The following is an 18824-nucleotide window of genomic DNA, read 5'->3' as shown; positions in this document are numbered from 1 at the left end:
AGGAATCCCCATCTCCTGGTGACAACCAAACTCAGCCCAAATAAAAATGGTGTTGTAATTTTGCTTCTGATGTTGGGAGTCTTCAGGAAAACGAATTCCAGTTGTGGAACAAAAATGCTGTGCTGTACGTCCCCATCCCTACAAAGTGGGGGTGGAAGAGACACCATTACCACAGCAGGGGTGGAATACTTTTTTTTTGCCAGATTCAGCCACTTCCCCATGTATATTCACTGGATTGCATAGGTGGTGAGACTTCCCCTGTTTGTTACTGGAGATCTGATCATGTGCTGTGGGTGCCACATACCACACCCACTTTGTTTGCAGGAGTGCCATTGAGAAGGGCAGGGTGGCTGCACCACCCTGGATTTGGGGCAACCCACTTCTTCTAGGACACGGGTGGCGCTGTGGGTTAAACCACAGAGCCTAGGACTTGCTGATCAGAAGGTCAGCAGTTCGAATCCCCGCAACAGGGTGACCTCCCGTTGCTTGGTCCCTGCTTCTGCCAACCTAGCAGTTCGAAAGCATGTCAAAGTGCAAGTAGATAAATAGGTACCACTCCGGCGGGAAGGTAAACAGTGTTTCCGTGCACTGCTCTGGTTCGCCAGAAGTGGCTTAGTCCTGCTGGCCACATGACCCAGAAGCTGTACGCCGGCTCCCTCGGCCAATAAAGAGAGATGAGCGCCGCAAACCCAGAGTAGGCCACGACTGGACCTAATGGTCAGGGGTACCTTTACCTTTACCTTACCGCTTCTACACATTCTGCGACTTTTTTTCTTTTCTTTTTTGAATCCAGTGGGCCAAGTAGAGATGAATGCACACCCTCTTGGTTTTGTTTTGTTTTTAAAAGTTGCGTAAGAACACAAGAAGAGCCTGCAGGATCAGGCCAGCATCCCATCTAGTCCAGCATCCTGTTCTCACAGTGGCCAGCCAGACGCCTGTGGGAAACCCGCAAGGAGGACCCGGGTGCAACAGCACTCTTCCCCAAACACAAGAGCATTTTCTTATTCTTGGTACTATGAGGCACGAGGGCTCTGACTGTGGAGGTGGAACACAGTAGTAGCCATTCATAGCCTTATCCTCCCATGAATTTGTCTGATCCTCTTTTAAAGCTACCCAAGATGGTGCCCATTGACGTCTCCTGTGAGAGGGAGATCTGAAGTTTAACTACCGTATTGGCCTGAATATAAGTCGCAACCGCACATAAGCCACACCTTTAAAATTTGGCGGCTTCGGGGAGACTTGGGAGCCGCGGACGGGACGAGCACCATTGCCCTGTGCTGCTTTCTGGGGGGAGCCGCACCGCTTTGCCGGTGGCCTTCCCCCCTTCCTTCATCCGGTGTAGGGGAGGCTTGGGAGTGGTGGGCGGGCTGCGCGCTGTTGCCCTGTGCTCCCATGGGTGGGGGGAGCTGTACCACTTTGCCAGCGACATAAGGTCATGAATATAAGCCACACTTTAATTTTTCACGATCGAAATTTGGAAAAAAGTGTGGCTTATATTCGGGCCAATACAGCATGCACTGTGTGAATAAATGCTTTCTTTTATCTGTCCTTCATCTTCCAACATTCAGCTTCACTGGATGACTGATGTGTGTTGACATCAGAATATAACCACAACATAAAAAGGTAAAGGGACCCCTGACCATTAGGTCCAGTCGTGGCCGACTCTTGGGTTGCGGCGCTCATCTCGCTTTATTGGCCAAGGGAGCCGGCGTACAGCTTCCGGGTCATGTGGCCAGCATGACTAACCTGCTTCTGGCGAACCAGAGCAGCACACGGAAACGCCATTTACCTTCCCGCCAGAGCGGTACCTATTTATCTACTTGCACTTTGACGTGCTTTCGAACTGCTAGGTTGGCAGGAGCTGGGACCGAGCAATGGGAGCTCACCCCGTCGCAGGGATTCAAACCGCTGACCTTCTGATCGGCAAGCCCTAGGCTCCGTGGTTTAACCCACAGCGCTACCCACATCCCTTAACCACAACATACTCTCTTATTAATACAGATCACATGCATAAGATACATTTAAAGCACACGGCTTTCCCCAAAGAATTCCAGAAACTGCAGTTTGTTAAGGATGCTCAAAAATGTAGCTTGGCCTGATCCGGCAGGCTATCTTATGTTCGTAAATGGTGTTCATAACTCAGTGACTTCCTCCAGAGGCACCATTCAAATCTGGTATGTGGGGCTGCAAATGTCCATTGCTGAGTAGTACATTTCCTTAGGTCTACATGTACGAAAACAAATTATTCCAGTAGCTGGGGAACAAGAGATCAGACTGCTGCTTCTGGAATGACAGTTTAAAAGCTCCAGCAGCACGCCGCAGGAATTTCAAGTTATTATCACGTAATGCAAATATCTCACAAGCTATAATTACAGTTAGCTCCTGAAAGTGGTATTACAGAACACAACGAAGACCTCTTTGTTTACTTCTCTGTGGCTATAATTCCAGAAGTAACATGGGCATGACAGATTAAAACACAAACAAAACACACCCCACTACCCCCCAGAAAAACAACAACTGTTCAATGGGAAACCTGTTTTAGGAGTTTCAATGGAACAGAAAATGTAACTGTTCTTCGTGACATAACAAGTTAACTAAAGTGTTTTCTGGTTAATTCAGTACACGAGGAAACATTATTGTTCTACAAAGTAATATCTAGGGTAGAGGTACCCAATGAAGTGCCCTCCCCCCCCTTGCTAGACTACAACTCCCATCATGCCTGACCATTTGGCGTGCTGGCTGAAGGGAATTGGGAGTTGTCGTTCACAGACAGCAAGAGAGGACCACACTGGCTACCCCTGGTCTAATGAATCTTCTAATGCAAAGTGGCTAAAACCTGGTCTAGGCTAGATTGGGCCTTCCAAGCAAATTTTTCTGCTCTCCATCCCCAAGACCCCACTAATTTTGGAAACATCTTCTTCTTTTAATTAGACACAATGCTGGGGTGGGCAGAGTCATTTAAGGCCAGGCCAGCCCCCTGATGAGGATGCAAATTGCCCCCTCCCTGGCTGCCAGAGTGATCATTAGATGAGCCGCAAGGAGGCAATATCCTAGGGCTGATCTGCAAGCATTGGCTGAGGGGGGGGGGCTGTGCATCCTATGTGCTTGTGTGCGCAAGTCTGGCATCGCCACAACTACCACTGGCTTCTGACCTCAAATCCCCGTTCTATCAAGATCAGGCACCCCCAACCTTCGGCCCTCCAGATGTTTTGGCCTACAACTCCCATGATCCCTAGCTAACAGGACCAGTGGTCAGGGATGATGGGAATTGTAGTCCAAAACATCTGGAGGGCCGAAGGTTGGGAATGCCTGATCAAGATGTGTCTCCCAGAGATTGACAACAAGAAGAAAAAGCAAGGTAATCAGAAAGGTGCATTTACCACTATTTCATAGGTGTGGTCGCTCTGGTGTTTCTTGTACTCAAATCCGATTGTGAAGCACTGCAAAACAAAGGAGTTTGCCACTAGGTTACTTTTCTTCCTTCTTTCTGTAGATGGGAAACAGCGACTTTATACTGGCTATAAAGAGGTAAAGGGAAAAGGACACTGGGATGCCTCGATCACAAACAAAACATCCCTTCCCTATAATTATTTCCTGGAACCTTTCTAACAAACAGTTTCCTTTTATTGGTGCTGTGCAATAAATATTAAACACACAGGACAAAGGGGCTAACTCCAGCATATAACACCGGTGACTATAATTCAGAGTCTCAGGTTGGCAAGAAGACTGCTTTACAACAAAGAATAGCAAGCTGTTTGCCGATGACTTCCGACAAGATTTGGTGCAGCTTGGAGTTGTTAGCCCAGGAGTCAGCAGCCATTTTAGGCTAGTGGGCAGATTTGTAATTATGAGAGAGCGCCATGGGAGACAGTCAGAAAATGGCTGCTATGGAGGCATGCTATAATAGCTTCAGCGTAGGAGAGGCTGAGCCAATACGAACAGGGACTGAGCAGGAAGCACAAACAGTTTCTCAGGTATTGTTGATTTCTGAAGAAATGTTTTTGGAGACCTTTCAGAGCACTGCAGGCACACTGGTGCCTCAGGTTCCACGCTGGTGACCCCCTATGTGAGCCACTGCCAGCTATACAAAAGAAAAAGAAAAAGCAGCAGCAAAAGCTGGGAGCTCTTGTCTTATTGACATGCCCTGGTCTGCTTCCTGGTGATCTGGCTACAGTACTTGGCTTTCAGCATCCTGGGAGAACACAACAGGCTTGGCAACTCAACCCTCCTTCATTTCTCTCCTTGTAAATGTAAGTTTACCTGCAAGCACAGCAAGAAGGGAGGTGGGCCGCACTCTGCACACTTTATGTAAGGTTCTGCGAGGTAAGAGGAGCACCCTCGGCATGGAGGCTTGTCAAAGGGGTCATCTGTAAAGCCAACAAGACCAATACGTAATAAAGCTTGGGCGCCATTTTACAAAGCAAACTTCTTCACTTGTTGTCGCTGGAGAAACTGACACAGCAATACATCTACATGTGAAGGTAAATAGGATACGGTGGGGAAAGTTTGTGGAATATTTGAAAAATCCTAGCATGCAAGCAAGTTCATTAGTAGGGTTAAACAGTTAAAATTATTATCAAGAGAAATGGAAGAATAACTTAAAAATGGAGCAAAGTGGAAAATGCAGTGTTAAAAATTTAAATCAGAAAAGAAACCACAAAAGGGAGGGAGGGAAGTCAAATATGTAATTGTACCAGATGTATTTGCTTGAATGGTGTGTAACTGTGATTTTTTTATTGAGAAAAAAATTAAAAAGAAAAAGATAGATAGGAAACTGCCCTATTCTGAATCAGACCATTGGTCCATCTAGCTCCATTTCAGATCAGAACATTTCCCCAGCCCTTCCTGGCGATGCTGTGTTTTGAATCTGGGACCTTGTGCGTGGGCTAGGGTGTTTTTGTGCCAACAGACACTAGTTGGGCAGACACTGAAACTACTACATGTCCCTAGTGACGCCAGCCATCAAAACCCAAGCTGGTTCATATCTGTTCAACCCCATTCTACGCAGGTGCAGGAAACCTTTGGCTGCCCAGACACTGCTGAACTACAGCTCCCATCACCCACAGCAAGCACAGCCAGTGGCATGGGATGATGGGAGTAGTAGTTTAATAACATCTAGAGGGCCAAAGTTTCCCTTTGCCTCCACTAGTTGAGATGTAATGCCAGGAAAAGGATTTTATATATCAATAGGCGGAATCTGTAACAAAAGGTTGCAGTTCAGGGCCTTCTTTCAAGATACTCCATTCCATTACCCTTCCCACCTGGATTTTTGTTCCTGCACTCTCCTAAACAGTTAGAATTATGTGGCCACTTAGCAGGCTGGTTTTCTGGGTTTCCTCTGTAAACCTTGGGGTTTCCCAAGGCTGCTGCTACCTCCCCCTTGAATGTGGGTGGGGCCATTTTGGCTACAATAAGGAACAGCACCCTCTGAACATGAGAAACAGAAGGAAGTTGCATAGCCACATATCATTCCACATTCACTTATGATCTTGCCAGATCAGGTGGTATCTTTCACCTAGCACTAAATACCTATTTATGAAAGTTGGGGATTCACATTGCAAGCACTATCAGCAACCTTTGAGTGACTCTACTTACTGCTGAACGATGTCAGACGCTCCATGTTCCTCCCTTGGGCGCCTGAACTTCACTTAAAGACTACAATGTCTCATCGAATGAAGCTTTCCAGTGTCGCTCAAGCCCTGTAAAAAGAAAAATAAAGATGTGTGCCTGTTTGTAGGCCCCTAGAAGAAAAATATAGGAATACAGGAAGATGCCTTAAACTGAGTCAGACCATTGGGCCATCTAGCTCAGTACTGTCCGCACTGACTGGCAGTAGCTTTCCAGGGTTTCAGGCAGGGGACGTTCCCAGCTCTGCCTGGATATGCTGTCAACAAGAAAAAGCATCATTGGTCCAGTATTGTGGAAGACTCTACAAATAGAGATTCAGCAGTTGCCTTCTGTTTCAACTTGTGCCCACCTGACCGCTTCTATTGGCGGAACTGATATTTTTACATAATACCCACACCGCTTCTGTAAGAACATGATTGTCTAGTATGGGAGCACCGACACTTTGAAACTCCCTGCCAATTGATATCAAACAGCCTTTTCTATGGCTGCTGAAGACATTCTCATTTAGATTGTGTAGAACTGCAGAAGTTTTAATTTATGTCTATTACATTGTAGTTTAAACCTTATCTATGTTTTAAATGACGACTGTAAATATTTAGTAGTAATTTTATTTTATCCTTTTTGTAAACCGCTTGAGGTTTTTCTGCAATCAAGCAATATATACATTTTATGAAGTTGTAGCAGGAACCCCCCCACCCCAATCATTCTGTTTGTACAAACTTCACACACACACACACTCACACACTACATACGCCACATTTCTGTTATAAATTCATAGAAAATCAACCATACATTGGATTTGCACTGTTCCATTTTATTTTACTCCATATGACAAGAACTATCAAAGGGGGGTGGCTTGGTCCTGGTCAGCCATAATCCCTTCACCGTCTCAGCACATCCACAGGAGCCCTGCCCAGTTGCTATGCCAACCCTGATGATCCCAGACTGAAGACAATCAAGATCACAAAGAACTTGCATATGGGAGTGGATTCAGCATGGACTGAAACAAATGACAATGATCAGATCTTCCCTCTGGGGGCAGGAAACTGCAAACTCCCCTTTGTCTCCTGGAAGTGACTCATGGGGAGGGGGGAAAGGAGGAACCAGCCAGGTGACAAGACACTCAGGTTACCACCAACTCCTCCCTCAACCCCTCCTTTCAGTAATGTATGCATGATGTTTCTGGGGGTGGGCTTGACCTAGAGGAGGGGAATTTCAAAAAGTTTTTATAAGACCTTGCACACTATTTTTCTGGGTCTTTCCTTTCTCTTGCAAGTGAGGGGAACACCCTGTTGCAACAGTTCAATAAAGGCCAAGCCTACAGGCTGCTGTTTTGCTCCAAGTTATCCTGGTTGGTGTCTTTACTTTTGTCCAAGGGAGCCCTCGGATTTTTCCGGTAACAAAGTAGATAAAATATAATTAACTTCCAAAAGCCTGTTGAAATCTTTTACATTCCACCAGGCCCACAGGCAATTAAGAATACATCTTTCCACAATAATCAATGTCTGGTTTTAACTTTTTATATTGCTTTTACTGTAGTTTTATATTCCATTGTTGTAAACTCACTCTCTGTTTACATATATATGTTTTTATATATAATAGATAAGACATCTGGAGGGTCACAGGTGTTAACAATGAACATAAGATGGAACAAAAATCAAATTTGATTTTAACAGCAGTTCTATCAGTGAGCAGCTGAAGCATGTGGCTAGTGGGGAGGGGAGGCAGCAGGGTCTAAGGCAGGTTTCCTCAACCTCCTCCAGATGTTTTTGGCCTACAACTCCCATGATCCCTAGCTAGCAGGACCAGTGGTCAGGGACGATGGGAATTGTAGTCTCAAAACATCTGGAGGGCCAAGGCTGAGGAAGCCTGGTCTAAGGTGTACACTCTGTGGAAAAAATAAATCAAGAACAACAAAAGGTGTGTCTGTGTGGTTGGGGGGGTAAATCCCCCCCTCCATCACCAGACTCCATCAAGACACAGGTCTTGACAGGCCCTTCGAAATCAACCTTCCCTTCCTCCACACCACCTTTTATAGTCCCCCCTCCCCGCCTGACGCCTCAACGTCGCAGCAACCACGCGCTTCCTCGTTCCCCCCTTGGCCAATGAGGTGAAGCAGGCGGCAGCGCACGCGAGAGCGAGTTCCATCCAGGCTCCGCCTCAAACAGCGAGAGCGCACGCGCTGACCAGGGGCGCGCCTGGCTTTCGTTCCATTTCCCCCTCCCCTTCTGAATGTGTCGTTCCTTTCATTACCCCCCCCGCCCCAACACACAAGCCATCCGGTTACTTCCGCTCTTCCGACACAGCCGCCCCGCCCCTTTTCTCTCCCTCTCCCCTCCCCGCCGCGAAGCACACCGCAGCCCCGCCCCTTGATTACCTGCCTCGCTTTTGCTCGTCTTTCGCTTGCTTTGCCGACTCGACCCGGCTTTAAATTACGTGCGTTCCACGCAGAACGGGGCGGCACAGGCGGCCCCTCCCTCTCCCCCTCGCAGCCGTCCGTTGCGCTCACGCTCTTTCTCTCTCTCTCTCTGGAACGTGCTCGGGCCCGACGGGTGGCTGTGCACGTGGGCTGTCGAGACCGCGTGCGCGTGCGCGCGCTCCCCTCCCCTCCCCCTCCCGTCTTCCTCCTCACCTCAGAATACTGTACTGTATACTGTATATATATTCTCTCCTCACCTTAAACGCACATAAGTAGAACGAAGAAGGCTCACGGTAGCCGTAGAATATATTCGTAATATGCCAAGATTACTTGGGAGTAAACACATTTTGAAAAAAAAAATATTGGTTTTCAAGTAAAACGAACAATAATAAACTAATAAGGGAAAACGGATTACACAGCTGTGGGGCACGACAAACAGAAATGACAATACATTGCTGAGGAAAAAATGAGCGCCTGTAAAGAAATATACGTTGAGAAAGCTCTATGCGTGCCATATATTTAAAGCATATTTAATGCACATTGGTAATAGATTTATTTCCCCCCAAATAATACTGGGAACTGTCACTTAGACGCTGGAGATTTATAGCTCTTTGAGGGGTAAACTACCTTTGGGTAACTGGGAGAACTTTGGGTAATAATAATAAAAATAATAATAATGGTCACTACAAGGAAGAGTATTGACATGTCTAGGATTCTGCTTAAGCAAAATGTGATGTGGTGGCTTAAGGTGTTGTTGCATTACAATTTAAATGTTTGGTCAACTTGTACAAATAATTCAAATAAAATGAAGCAAACATTGATGGCACCAAGTAAAGCAGTTCAGCAATATTAAAATAAACATCCACTTGACACACTGCCAAGTTGAGACACAAGTACTTTTTAGAATAAAATATTTTGAATATAAATAGGGGAAGGATAATTTTTTTGCCAACACCTGGCACATATAAAAATGGAAAAATGACCAGTTGCAAGTGGGGAATGGGCTGTCACACTCAGGCCCAGTTTGTGGGCTTCCCATGGGTATCTGGTTCATCACTAGGTTTTTATGTGCGTGAAACATGTATAGGATGGTGTTTATGGTAGTGTGTTATATATGTGCTGACAATAAGTTGTGTCAGATGTGTGTGTAAAGGCTTTGTGTAAGTGATTAAATACTTGGACAACTGTACAAAATATATGCATACAACAAATAAAAGATAAACACACAAATGAACAATAACTCAGACAAACGAAAACACTGCCCCACTTAAGCCCAAATAAAGAGAATTTTTAAAAAGACATTTTGAGTACATAAGGGGGGAGATGTAGCTTGAATTAGCTATTTCTGAGATCGTGTTGAGAATTTTAAACACACACACACAACCCTGTAAATGAGAAAACACCTTTTATTTCACTTATTTCAGAAGCAATGCCTAAACACTCCTGAATTAAGATGTTTTGGGGGTGTTGGGACTTGATGTTAAACTTCTGCCTGGAAAACAAATGAAAAATCTACTTTATAATATAACAAGTCAAACTTTTGCATATTAAACAGTACTGTTAACATGGGGATGGATTTTGTCAGTTCAATGCAGGACTGGAAAAGCAATTCCAAATCTTTTACTTCCATGTGCAATTATTAACTTGCATGTTTTTTTTGTTTTTAAAGATGGCCATCAACATGAATGACTTTGAAAGGGGGGTTACACAAATTGGGCTGGGAATTGCAAGTGGTGAATGGGCTGTCACACTCAGGCCCAGTTTGTGGGCTTCCCCTGGGTATCTGGTTCATCACTGTAGGACAGAAAGAAGGGAGGCCAACAGTAGGTGGAGACAGAGTCCATAACAGGGAGAGACAGAGCCAATTAATTTTGTCTCCACCTTTCTCTCATTTGAGTTCTAACAAGGGCAACCCTGAGACAAAGGAGGAGGAAGCTGCCAGCAAATGCCACCTTCTTGACTGGTTGTGAGTTGGGGTGGTGGTGCAGATGTACCACTGGCCTGGTTTAAGAAGACCTTTCTTAAGTTCTTATGGCTGGATTGGTCTTATGTGTGATCTGGCAGGGTTCTACTTGTTCCAGAACCATGGAGTATACGGCTTTTGACGGCTACTAGCCACAATGGCTATGTTCTACCTCCGCTGAATACCAGTTACTAGGAATCACAAGTGGGGAGAGGGCTACCGCCCTCAAGCCCAAGTTGTAGGCTTCCTTTTGGAGGACCTGGTGCACAATTGTGAGAGCAGGATGCTGGACTAGATGAGCCTGATCACACAGGGCTCTCTTCCTACGCCCAGGGAAGTCTCGTCTAGCTGAATGGAATAAGCACAACTGAACTGTTAAAAACAAACAGACCATGGTGGGGATTCCGTGTGCTGCAGGATTTGTGGCTTCCGTCATTTTCTTCTCTTTTGCTTCATGTTTTTGCGTAGGGAAGAGACATTGCCTCCAACAAGGAAGGGAACACTGAGTGAAGAAGAAACTTAATCAGCATGGCTAGGCTGGTCTAACTCTGTCACAAAGCCCCGCCTAAGCCCATGTCTTCAAGACAGACTTCACCAACCTGGTGCCCTCCAGATGTTTTGGCAGTCAATGCTACCCTCTATATTGGTCATAAATAAGGTACGGCAGGTGGGGGCTGGGTGAGGGCAGGCTGAGGTGGGTGGGGCAAGGCCTCATTTGCCCTAAGGGACTAGCCTCCTGTGCACTGCAATGCTGTGAAGCGTGTTTCGTCAGCCTCCTGCCTGCCAGCCCCAGACTCCATTGGCTCCTAATCACTAGTACTAGGCTCAAAACCAGGTACCGGTGTGTTTCCAAATGGCCTGTTTAGTGACCCTTCATCCTGAGTGCCCCTGGTCCACTTCCTCTGGTTCAGTGTCCTGGTCATTGCTGCACTCTGGGGTCATGACAGGTATTGAGGCCACATTTTGACAGTCCCTCCCAAGAGAAACCTGCCTTGTCCACCACTATCAATTTCCTTGGGACCTGGAAAGGTTGGGTGAATCTGTCTATTTTGGTTTCAGTTTCTCATTTTTCCAGTCTTGAGTTCAGTTCTCCACGTTTCCACATCAATTTGTGTTTGTTTTTTTAAAAAATCTCATGAAAATCGATTAGCATTTTATTGCAAATTTATCCCAATACACACATACTTCTATGCAGTTTTGCCTATTATACACATTTTTGCAAAGCAATTTCCCAGTGTATTTATTATTGCTAATATATGCATTTTATGCTCACGTTATGCATTTTTGCACATTTTACGTGAATGTATAACTATTGCAAAATTCAGAGACGTGCAACTTTCAAAGGATAGCTGTGTTTCGGTTTGCTTATTGTTTAGAAAAGTGCAAATTAGGTAGGTTCATCTTTAAATGCAATGAATGAATTGAATTTCTCCCCCAATCCTAGCCAGTAAATGAAATTTCACCACTATTTCCTCCACACTGAATCCTCTGCAAATATGGGTAAGGACCCTAGTTCAATGGTAAAGCATCCGCATTGCATGCAAAAGGTCCTAGGTCCAATCCTTGCTATCTCTAGAAAGGGCCGGGAGAGAACCCCACCTGAAACTCTGGAGAGCTGCTGCCAGTCAGTGTAGACAACACTGAGCTAGATGGACCAAGAGTCTGACACGATATAAAGCAACTTACTTATTTTAAATTGTCGCAGTGATTTGGCACAAGCAAACTTACAGGACAGGGGACTTCGCATACACCAAATACCATAAAGAAGAACATCAGGGGCACCATGACACACAAGATGGCTATTTTCAGGAAGACACCTATCTTTTTCCTGTCCTCCATCTCATCTGTTTCCGGGGACAGAACGAGAAATATGAAGCATAAAATAGGCGAGGTAATGTAATAATGAAAGATAGGATCTGTATTGTAGGGTATGTTCACATTCACAACTTTAAAAGGCAGCACAGTTGTTCCCCTTGCTGCATTTCAAGATGCATTTGCAGACTCTTGCTCACATCAGAGAGGGGGTGGGGATGTTTTCACCCAATATGCATGACCTTTTTGTCTTCCTTGCCCCTGCAACCCCCCCAACGCCTACTCATGAAACATATGCTAGGGTTGCCGTATTTCAAAAAGTAAAATTCTTCACATCCGCAAACCTTTTTTTAAAAGAAACCCATCAAAATTGTTAAGCTTTTTGGGGGAAACCTCCCCCGCAAAATGGTGATTTTAAACTTTTGGAGCTGTTTTCACTGCTTTTTCCATCACATTGCCATACATCCTGGTTTCCCCCTGAAATTTTGCAGATTTAGCAAAATTCCTCCATGACGCCGTTTTTACACCCGGAAACTACGACACGTCAGGAATTTTCCTGACGTATGGCAAGCCTGGCATATGTTTTCATCTGTGCACGTGCAATGGTTGTCTTAAATGTTCACAGCACAGATACGGTGGATTAAGTTTTCTAGTCGGATTTAATCTGGATCAGGGCTGGGGGGGGGCGCATCGGACATCAGTATTTGTCAAGAAACTGCAGGATCAATATGGACCATGGCTAACATGTGAATGTGGCTTCAAAAAGTAGCACTGGGAGCCACTGGATGTGGAGTAAACATTAATGCGAACACATCTGTGGTCTCAAGACCAGGCTTCCTCAACTTTGGCCCTCCATATGTTTTGAGACCACAATTCCCATTATCCCTGACCACTGGCCTTCTAGCTAGGGATCATGGGAGTTGTAGGCCAAAAACATCTGGAGGGCCGAGGTTGAGGAAGCCTGCTCAAGACATTTCGGTGCCTGAGGTGGAAAATCTGAGTGGTATTTTCCTACCTTTCAGCACACCAACAGTGACTGGTGGGGCAGAAGGCAGGGAGACTAACAGTAGGTGGAGCCAGAGCTAATGATGGGCGGAGCCATGTAATACTACTTTTAGTCCTCCTCTTCATTGAGTTCTACAATGGCAAAACTGAGAATGAGGAGGCAACTGACAGTGTAATGAGAGATCTTGTAATTTGTTGACACTCCCTCCTTGTTAAGTATTTGGCAATCTGAGGACTTGCTGTGTCCAGTTCTGGGCACCACAATTTAAGAAGGATATTGACAAGCTGGAACACGTGCAGAGCTTTATGAGGAATGGTTGAAGGAGTTGGCTATGTTTAGCCTTCTGAAGAGGAGACTAAGAGGATATATCTTCAAATAGGTAAGGGACTCCCACATGGAGAATGGAGCAAGCTTGTTTTCTTCTGCTCCAGAGGGCAGGATCCAAACCAAGGGATTCAAGTTACAAGAAAGGAGATTCCAACTAAACATAAGGAAGAGCTTTCTGACTGTAAGAGCTGATGGTGAAACAGACTCTCCATACAGGTGGTAGAGTCTTCTTCCTTTGAGGTTTTTAAACAGTTGGGTGGTCATCTGTCATGTATGATCTAGATGAGATTCCTGCATTGTAGGGCTTGGACTAGATGACCCTTGGGGTCCCTTCCAACTCTACAATTCTCTGATTCTATGATCTGCACTAACTATTGTTCTGTTGCTTGTTAATTTCACTAGGGCTGCCAGCTACTTTGAGATGGGATTCCTTCAATCTACAGAAGAACTCCTTGGTGAATTGTGCACCTCAAGTCATGCAAAAAAAGGTGGGATCTAAGCTTTTTTTTAAAAAAAAATTACATTTTAAGTTCCCCCTTTTTTAAAAAAATAATAATTACATTTTAAGTTCCCCTGACTTCTGTCCCTGCAATATAGCAAAGTATGCAGTATTTATTTCGGCTAATTATTCTTCTTACGCATGCAAAACTGAAAAAAAAAAATTCATTACCTTGACATGTTGCATTGATTCCGATTTCATTTGCCTTTTCCAAACTTCTTGCAAAATTTTCATTATTAGTTTGATTGCTGATGATGAAACAATCCGACACCCCTGGCAGAAGCACTGTGAACAGAAATTGTATCTGGGTTGTGTTTATCTGCCAGGGAGTTAAATTAGAAAAGTTGAAAAAGAATGCTTGCATCTTGCAATGTCCCTGATGTCAACACCTCCCCCCCCAGCATTATACATATGTTAAAAAACCTGGGTGCCATTTGTTCAGCCCAAGGACCACATTCTCTTTTGAACAACCATACGAGGGCCACATGCAGGGTCAGAGGTAAAATGGAACAATTACCTTTTAACAGGAGGCTAGTTTATACACACACTCACACCCCCTTCTCTGCCCTCTCTCCTGACAAGCAAGAGGCATTATTATCCAAGGACATATTCCAGCCAGGCACACAATTCTCAGGCTGCAGTGCAAGACCAGTGAGGGGTGTGGCCTGGGGGGAGTTCCAGGGGCCAGATAAAAGGTAAAGGTAAAGGGACCCCTAACCATTAGGTCCAGTCGGGGCCGACTCTGGGGTTGCGGCGCTCATCTCGCTTTATTGGCCGAGGGAGCTGGCGTACAGCTTCCGGGTCATGTGGCCAGCATGACTAAGCCACTTCTGGTGAAACCAGAGCAGCACACGGAAACGCCGTTTACCTTCCCGCCGGAGCGGTACCTATTTATCTACTTGCACTTTGACGTGCTTTCGAACTGCTAGGTTGGCAGGAGCAGGGACCGAGCAATGGGAGCTCACCCCATTGTGGGGATTCGAACCACCGACCTTCTGATCGGCAAGTCCTAGGCTCTGTGGTTTAACCCACAGCGCCACCCGCGTCCTAGGGGCCAGATACAGAGGTCCAAAGGGCCACACTCAGCTCCCAGGCCTGAAGTTTGCCACTCATGTCAGGGATGAGTCATAGAAGAGGGTAAGATAGCAAAAGTGGAAAATGGGTTTTAGCTAACTAAATTCTACTCAGAGTGAGCCCACTGAAATGAACAGGCCGATGTCCATTAAGTTCAGTGGGTCTATTCTGAATTGAACTGACACAGAATACAACCCAATGCATGGCCCTCAAGCTCTCCTTCCTTTCCTTACCTTTCCCCATAATGCTAGCTTCTGCCTGACTCTGGAGGCTCTTTCTGTGATCGGCCGATATCAAGCAGCATTTAGCAGCACAGCCCCTCTCATCAGGATCCGCGATTTGTTTCAGGCGATAGAAGAGATCCAAAGCTTTTAGTTTCCCTCTGTACATCTTTTCGGAAACAATGAAGTGTACTTGCATGGTGCCTTGAGGTCCAGAACATTGCAAAGCAGCCACAGTGTGATTTCTGGACAACTCCTCTCTAGATGTGTTTTCACTTTCTGTGGAAAGACAAAGTAAAAACAACAACAACCCAAAACCAGTTGTTACTTAAGATAAAGGAATTTAATAAGTTGGTCTTAGGATTCAGCTACATTGGCAAAGAAAAAGTGTTTATGTGTGTTGTATATGCATTATAACACTGTAACATCAGATGGTGCTGTGGAGTTCCGTTTTTGCCAACCTGATTTCTCATACAAAGTTTACAAAACACTTAACTTAAACGATTCTTTGATGTGTCTAGATCCAGCCTTAGACCATTCCAGCCTATGCCTTGCCACCTCTGAAATATCACCTTCCTTGCATTCCAGCTTGTTTGTGCCCTTCTCACCTTCCTTTCTCCTCCTTCTCACTTCTTTGCACACTTGCTTAAAAGAAGAGGCAGATTCACATGTGAGATCACTCTCAAAGGGTGGGGAATCTCTGGGCCCCAGACCTAGTTACGTCCAGTGTGACTTGCTGTGCTATAGAAATCAACTTGGAATACTGTGTGCATTTCTGCTCACTGCACCTCAAAAAGGATATTGTGGAGCTGAGAAAGGTTCAGAAAAAGGCAACTGAAATGATCAAGGGGATGAAGCAACTCCCCTATACAGTATAGGAAAGGTTGCAGCATTTGGGTCTTTTGAGTTAAGAGAAAAGACAAGAGAATCGTAGAGTTGGAAGGGACCACAAGTGCCATCTAGTCCAACCCCCTGCAATGCAGGAACCTTCCACCCAAAACGGGGCTCAAACCCGTGACCCTGAGATTAAGAGTCTTACGTTCTACTGACTGAGCTAACAAGAGGCGACTTCATAAAATTATGCATGGTGTGTAGGAGAAATGGATAGAGAGCTTTCTGCATCTCTCATAGCAGTGGAACTCAGGGACATCCAAAGAAGCTGAATGTTGGAAGATTCAGGAGAGGCAAAAGAAAGTACTTCTACTCACAGCAATGTGTATACTTAACCTGTGGAACTCGCTGCCACAGGAGGCACTAATAGCCACCAAACTGTGTGGCTTTCAAAGAGGATTTAGACAAATTCATGGAGGACTATCAATGAATACTAGCCATGACGGCTATGTTCTGCCTCCAGTAGTTGGCTGGAAACAGCAGGAGAGAAGAGCGCTGTTGCACTCAGGTCCTACTTTCAGGCTTCCTGTCGGCATCTGGGTGGTCGCTGTGAGAGCAGAATGCTGATAATGCCTCTTGCCTAGATGATGTATGTGGTAGATGAATGAATGTTCAATAAACAGATGATGTTATACATGTTCACTGCAAAATTTGTGCAAACAAATACGAATGCTCAATAACCAGGTCATCAGGAAGCAACCTGAATTAACCTCTTTTTGAAGCCAAAGTTGAGGGACCTGTGGCTTCCCACAGATGACGTTGCTGGACCATGACTCTCGCCATCCTACTCTGCTTGCTGATGGGATTTGGGAGTCCCACAACACCTGGAAGGCTGTATGTGCTCCCCATCCCTGCTTTAAACAGAGGGGTCCTTGAGAAATCTCAGTGGTTCTGGCGGTCTCTACAGAGGAGAAGGCATTCCTGAAGCTCTCCTACCTTTCAGTATGATGGATATTCTTTTTGTGCTTTTAGGAAGGAGTTCAGAGAATCTTTGCACGCAACAGTGATAGTTCTGGAGTCCTGAAAGGGAATGGGCAGAATGGATGAACAGCCTTATATAGATGGACATTCCTCTCCAATTTGTTTGTTCCTAGCTGAGAAAGGTCTCCCCATTGCTGCAATGTCTATAATGGTCCTTTGCTCTTCCAAACTAGGTTTCTTTATCCTGAAGTTGGCCCCCTTATAGGAAAAACAGAGCTGGGAAGGGAGAGGTAGAGTGTGCTTAACTCTCCTCCTGGTGGCTCCTTTGGGGTGTGCCTGCAACTTGCACCTGGAACCCTGCAGTGGGAAAGTCTTATGGGGGCGAGGGTGGTTTTCAGTGAAAAAGCACCAGCTAGGGAAAGGGTTCTCTGCTCCTGCAGCTGCTTTTTCCTTTGGCCCTCCAGATGTTGCTGAACTACAATTCCTGTCAGCACCAGCAAGTTAGGAATGATAGGAGTTGTAGTTCAGCATTATCTGGAGGGCCAAAGGCCTGCAAATGTGCCCTAGAAGAAACAACCACCACGTGTGTTTTACTCACGTTTCTATGAACATATTGTTGCGAGCTTGGGGTGTGTGTGTGTGGTAGGCTGTATGATCCTACTTTGACACTCTAACCACTACTCCACACTGGCTGTATTTTTGGACACGCAACCTTGGGAAAAGTCCCATTTTGCCCAGTGGAACTTTCTTATGAGTTAAATGCATTCTGCATGTTTCATCGAGAAACTCAACCCACTATTTATTTATTTTTTCCTTGTACAATTTGTTTGGATTCCTTCCTTTACTGTTTGTATTGGAATATAGAATAATCTTTTTTTAACAGAAAGAATGATCTGCTTACCTTGCTGACTAAAATCTTGCATCAGCGATAAACTAAACAACAGTATAATATCCATAATGTTGGAATGAGAATTAGGTCATGATTTACTGTTCAATTCCTTGTTTTCTTTTCTTCTATATGCACATGCCAGTTTGAGGTGGAAGTTGCTTCTTAAAAGGGACTGTAAAATTGCTAGGTAGAGTTGGGGGGGGGAATTAATATTGTTCCCCCAAAAGATCACGATTGCCCTGATTTAAAATGCCTGAAATCAGAAAATGCAAACTAATTCATCTGACAGTGTTGACTGTTTCCTCCTTTATTTTAGCAGTTTATTCCATTTTAAGATCTTTTATTGCCACAAGAAGATGTGCTCTAGGTAATAATTTCCATTATAAGCATAGTGTCCACAAGTTTCTCTTAAGCATTAAATGAAAGATTAACAGGAGGAACTCAGTCCTCTAGAGATTGCAGCCTATATATATACGGAGAAAAAAACCTCATCTATGCCTATGCCCGAAATTCTGTTCTGTTCCATTGTGCTGTATCCAGTTCTAGAATGGATAGGTTATACTGCTTCTGTTGTGTGGCCTTCTAGAATTTGGGACACTTCCAGAGAACCTGTTTATTGAACATTCATCCTGATTTGCTTGCAGGACATAAGTCAATGGTATACCTTCCAAGTGTCCCTGTTTTCCAGGGACAGTCCCAGAATAATGAAAGCCATCTTGGCTTCTGATTTGATCCTGGAATGTCCCTATTTTCCCTGCCAGCCCCACTGCCGCCAAGCTCAGGGAGGAGGATGAACCAGCACTTGTGCTGCTACAGCTGTGAGGGAGCATCCCCTAACCTCTCCATGGCCTTGGGCAGCTTGTAGCATCTGCTGGAGAGAAGGAGAGGCTGCCACTGCCAAGGCCCAGCCTTGCATGATGAGCAGCTGGCTCTGAGGGGCAGGCAGAGGAGAGCAGCGCCACCCTGGGTGGGAAGAAAGGGGGAGGAACGAAAGGGGGATTACCGGGGGTTTTCAGAACGGTGGAGTGGTGTACTGGTGACGGCATTCCCCCTTCTTTTGGACACTGAGGTCCAGCACTGAGGGCCTTCTGGCGGTTCCCTCACTGCGGGAAGTGAGGTTATAGGGAACCAGGCAGAGGGCCTTCTCGGCAGTGGCGCCCACCCTGTGGAACGC

At 45.4% G+C, this 18824-nt stretch overlaps 2 protein-coding genes across 3 annotated transcripts in view; both read right to left on the bottom strand.

The window, feature by feature from the left end:
- Nucleotides 1-8203, bottom strand: part of TADA2A (transcriptional adaptor 2A) — a 33122-nt gene extending 24919 nt beyond the window's left edge. Inside the window, exons 1-4 of one of the 2 annotated variants that reach the window (XM_053366609.1) lie at nt 8006-8203; nt 5596-5699; nt 4261-4376; nt 3381-3440 (exon numbers count right to left, since the gene is read on the bottom strand). In XM_053366609.1, coding sequence (XP_053222584.1) covers nt 3381-3440; nt 4261-4376; nt 5596-5620 — 201 coding nt within the window. In that variant the 5' untranslated portion in view covers nt 5621-5699; nt 8006-8203. The remainder of the gene's footprint in view (nt 1-3380; nt 3441-4260; nt 4377-5595; nt 5700-8005) is intronic. The other variant, XM_053366610.1, reaches the window with a different exon arrangement.
- A 1232-nt stretch (nt 8204-9435) lies between these two features.
- On the bottom strand, nt 9436-18173 carry LOC128402839 (uncharacterized). The gene is made up of 7 exons (XM_053367235.1): nt 17663-18173; nt 16777-16860; nt 14962-15228; nt 13827-13939; nt 11739-11861; nt 10402-10512; nt 9436-9539 (listed from the first exon to the last, which is right to left on the bottom strand). Exons 1-7 carry the CDS (start codon nt 17715-17717, stop codon nt 9528-9530), a joined length of 765 nt encoding a protein of 254 aa, XP_053223210.1. The 5' UTR covers nt 17718-18173; the 3' UTR covers nt 9436-9527.
- Between the last annotated feature and the right edge of the window lie 651 nt (nt 18174-18824).

Source organism: Podarcis raffonei, chromosome 15 (genome assembly GCF_027172205.1).
Source record: "Podarcis raffonei isolate rPodRaf1 chromosome 15, rPodRaf1.pri, whole genome shotgun sequence".
NCBI lineage: Eukaryota > Metazoa > Chordata > Lepidosauria > Squamata > Lacertidae > Podarcis > Podarcis raffonei.
Note: the sequence above shows the minus strand (reverse complement) of the source record. Positions and strands in the feature narration are given on the sequence as shown.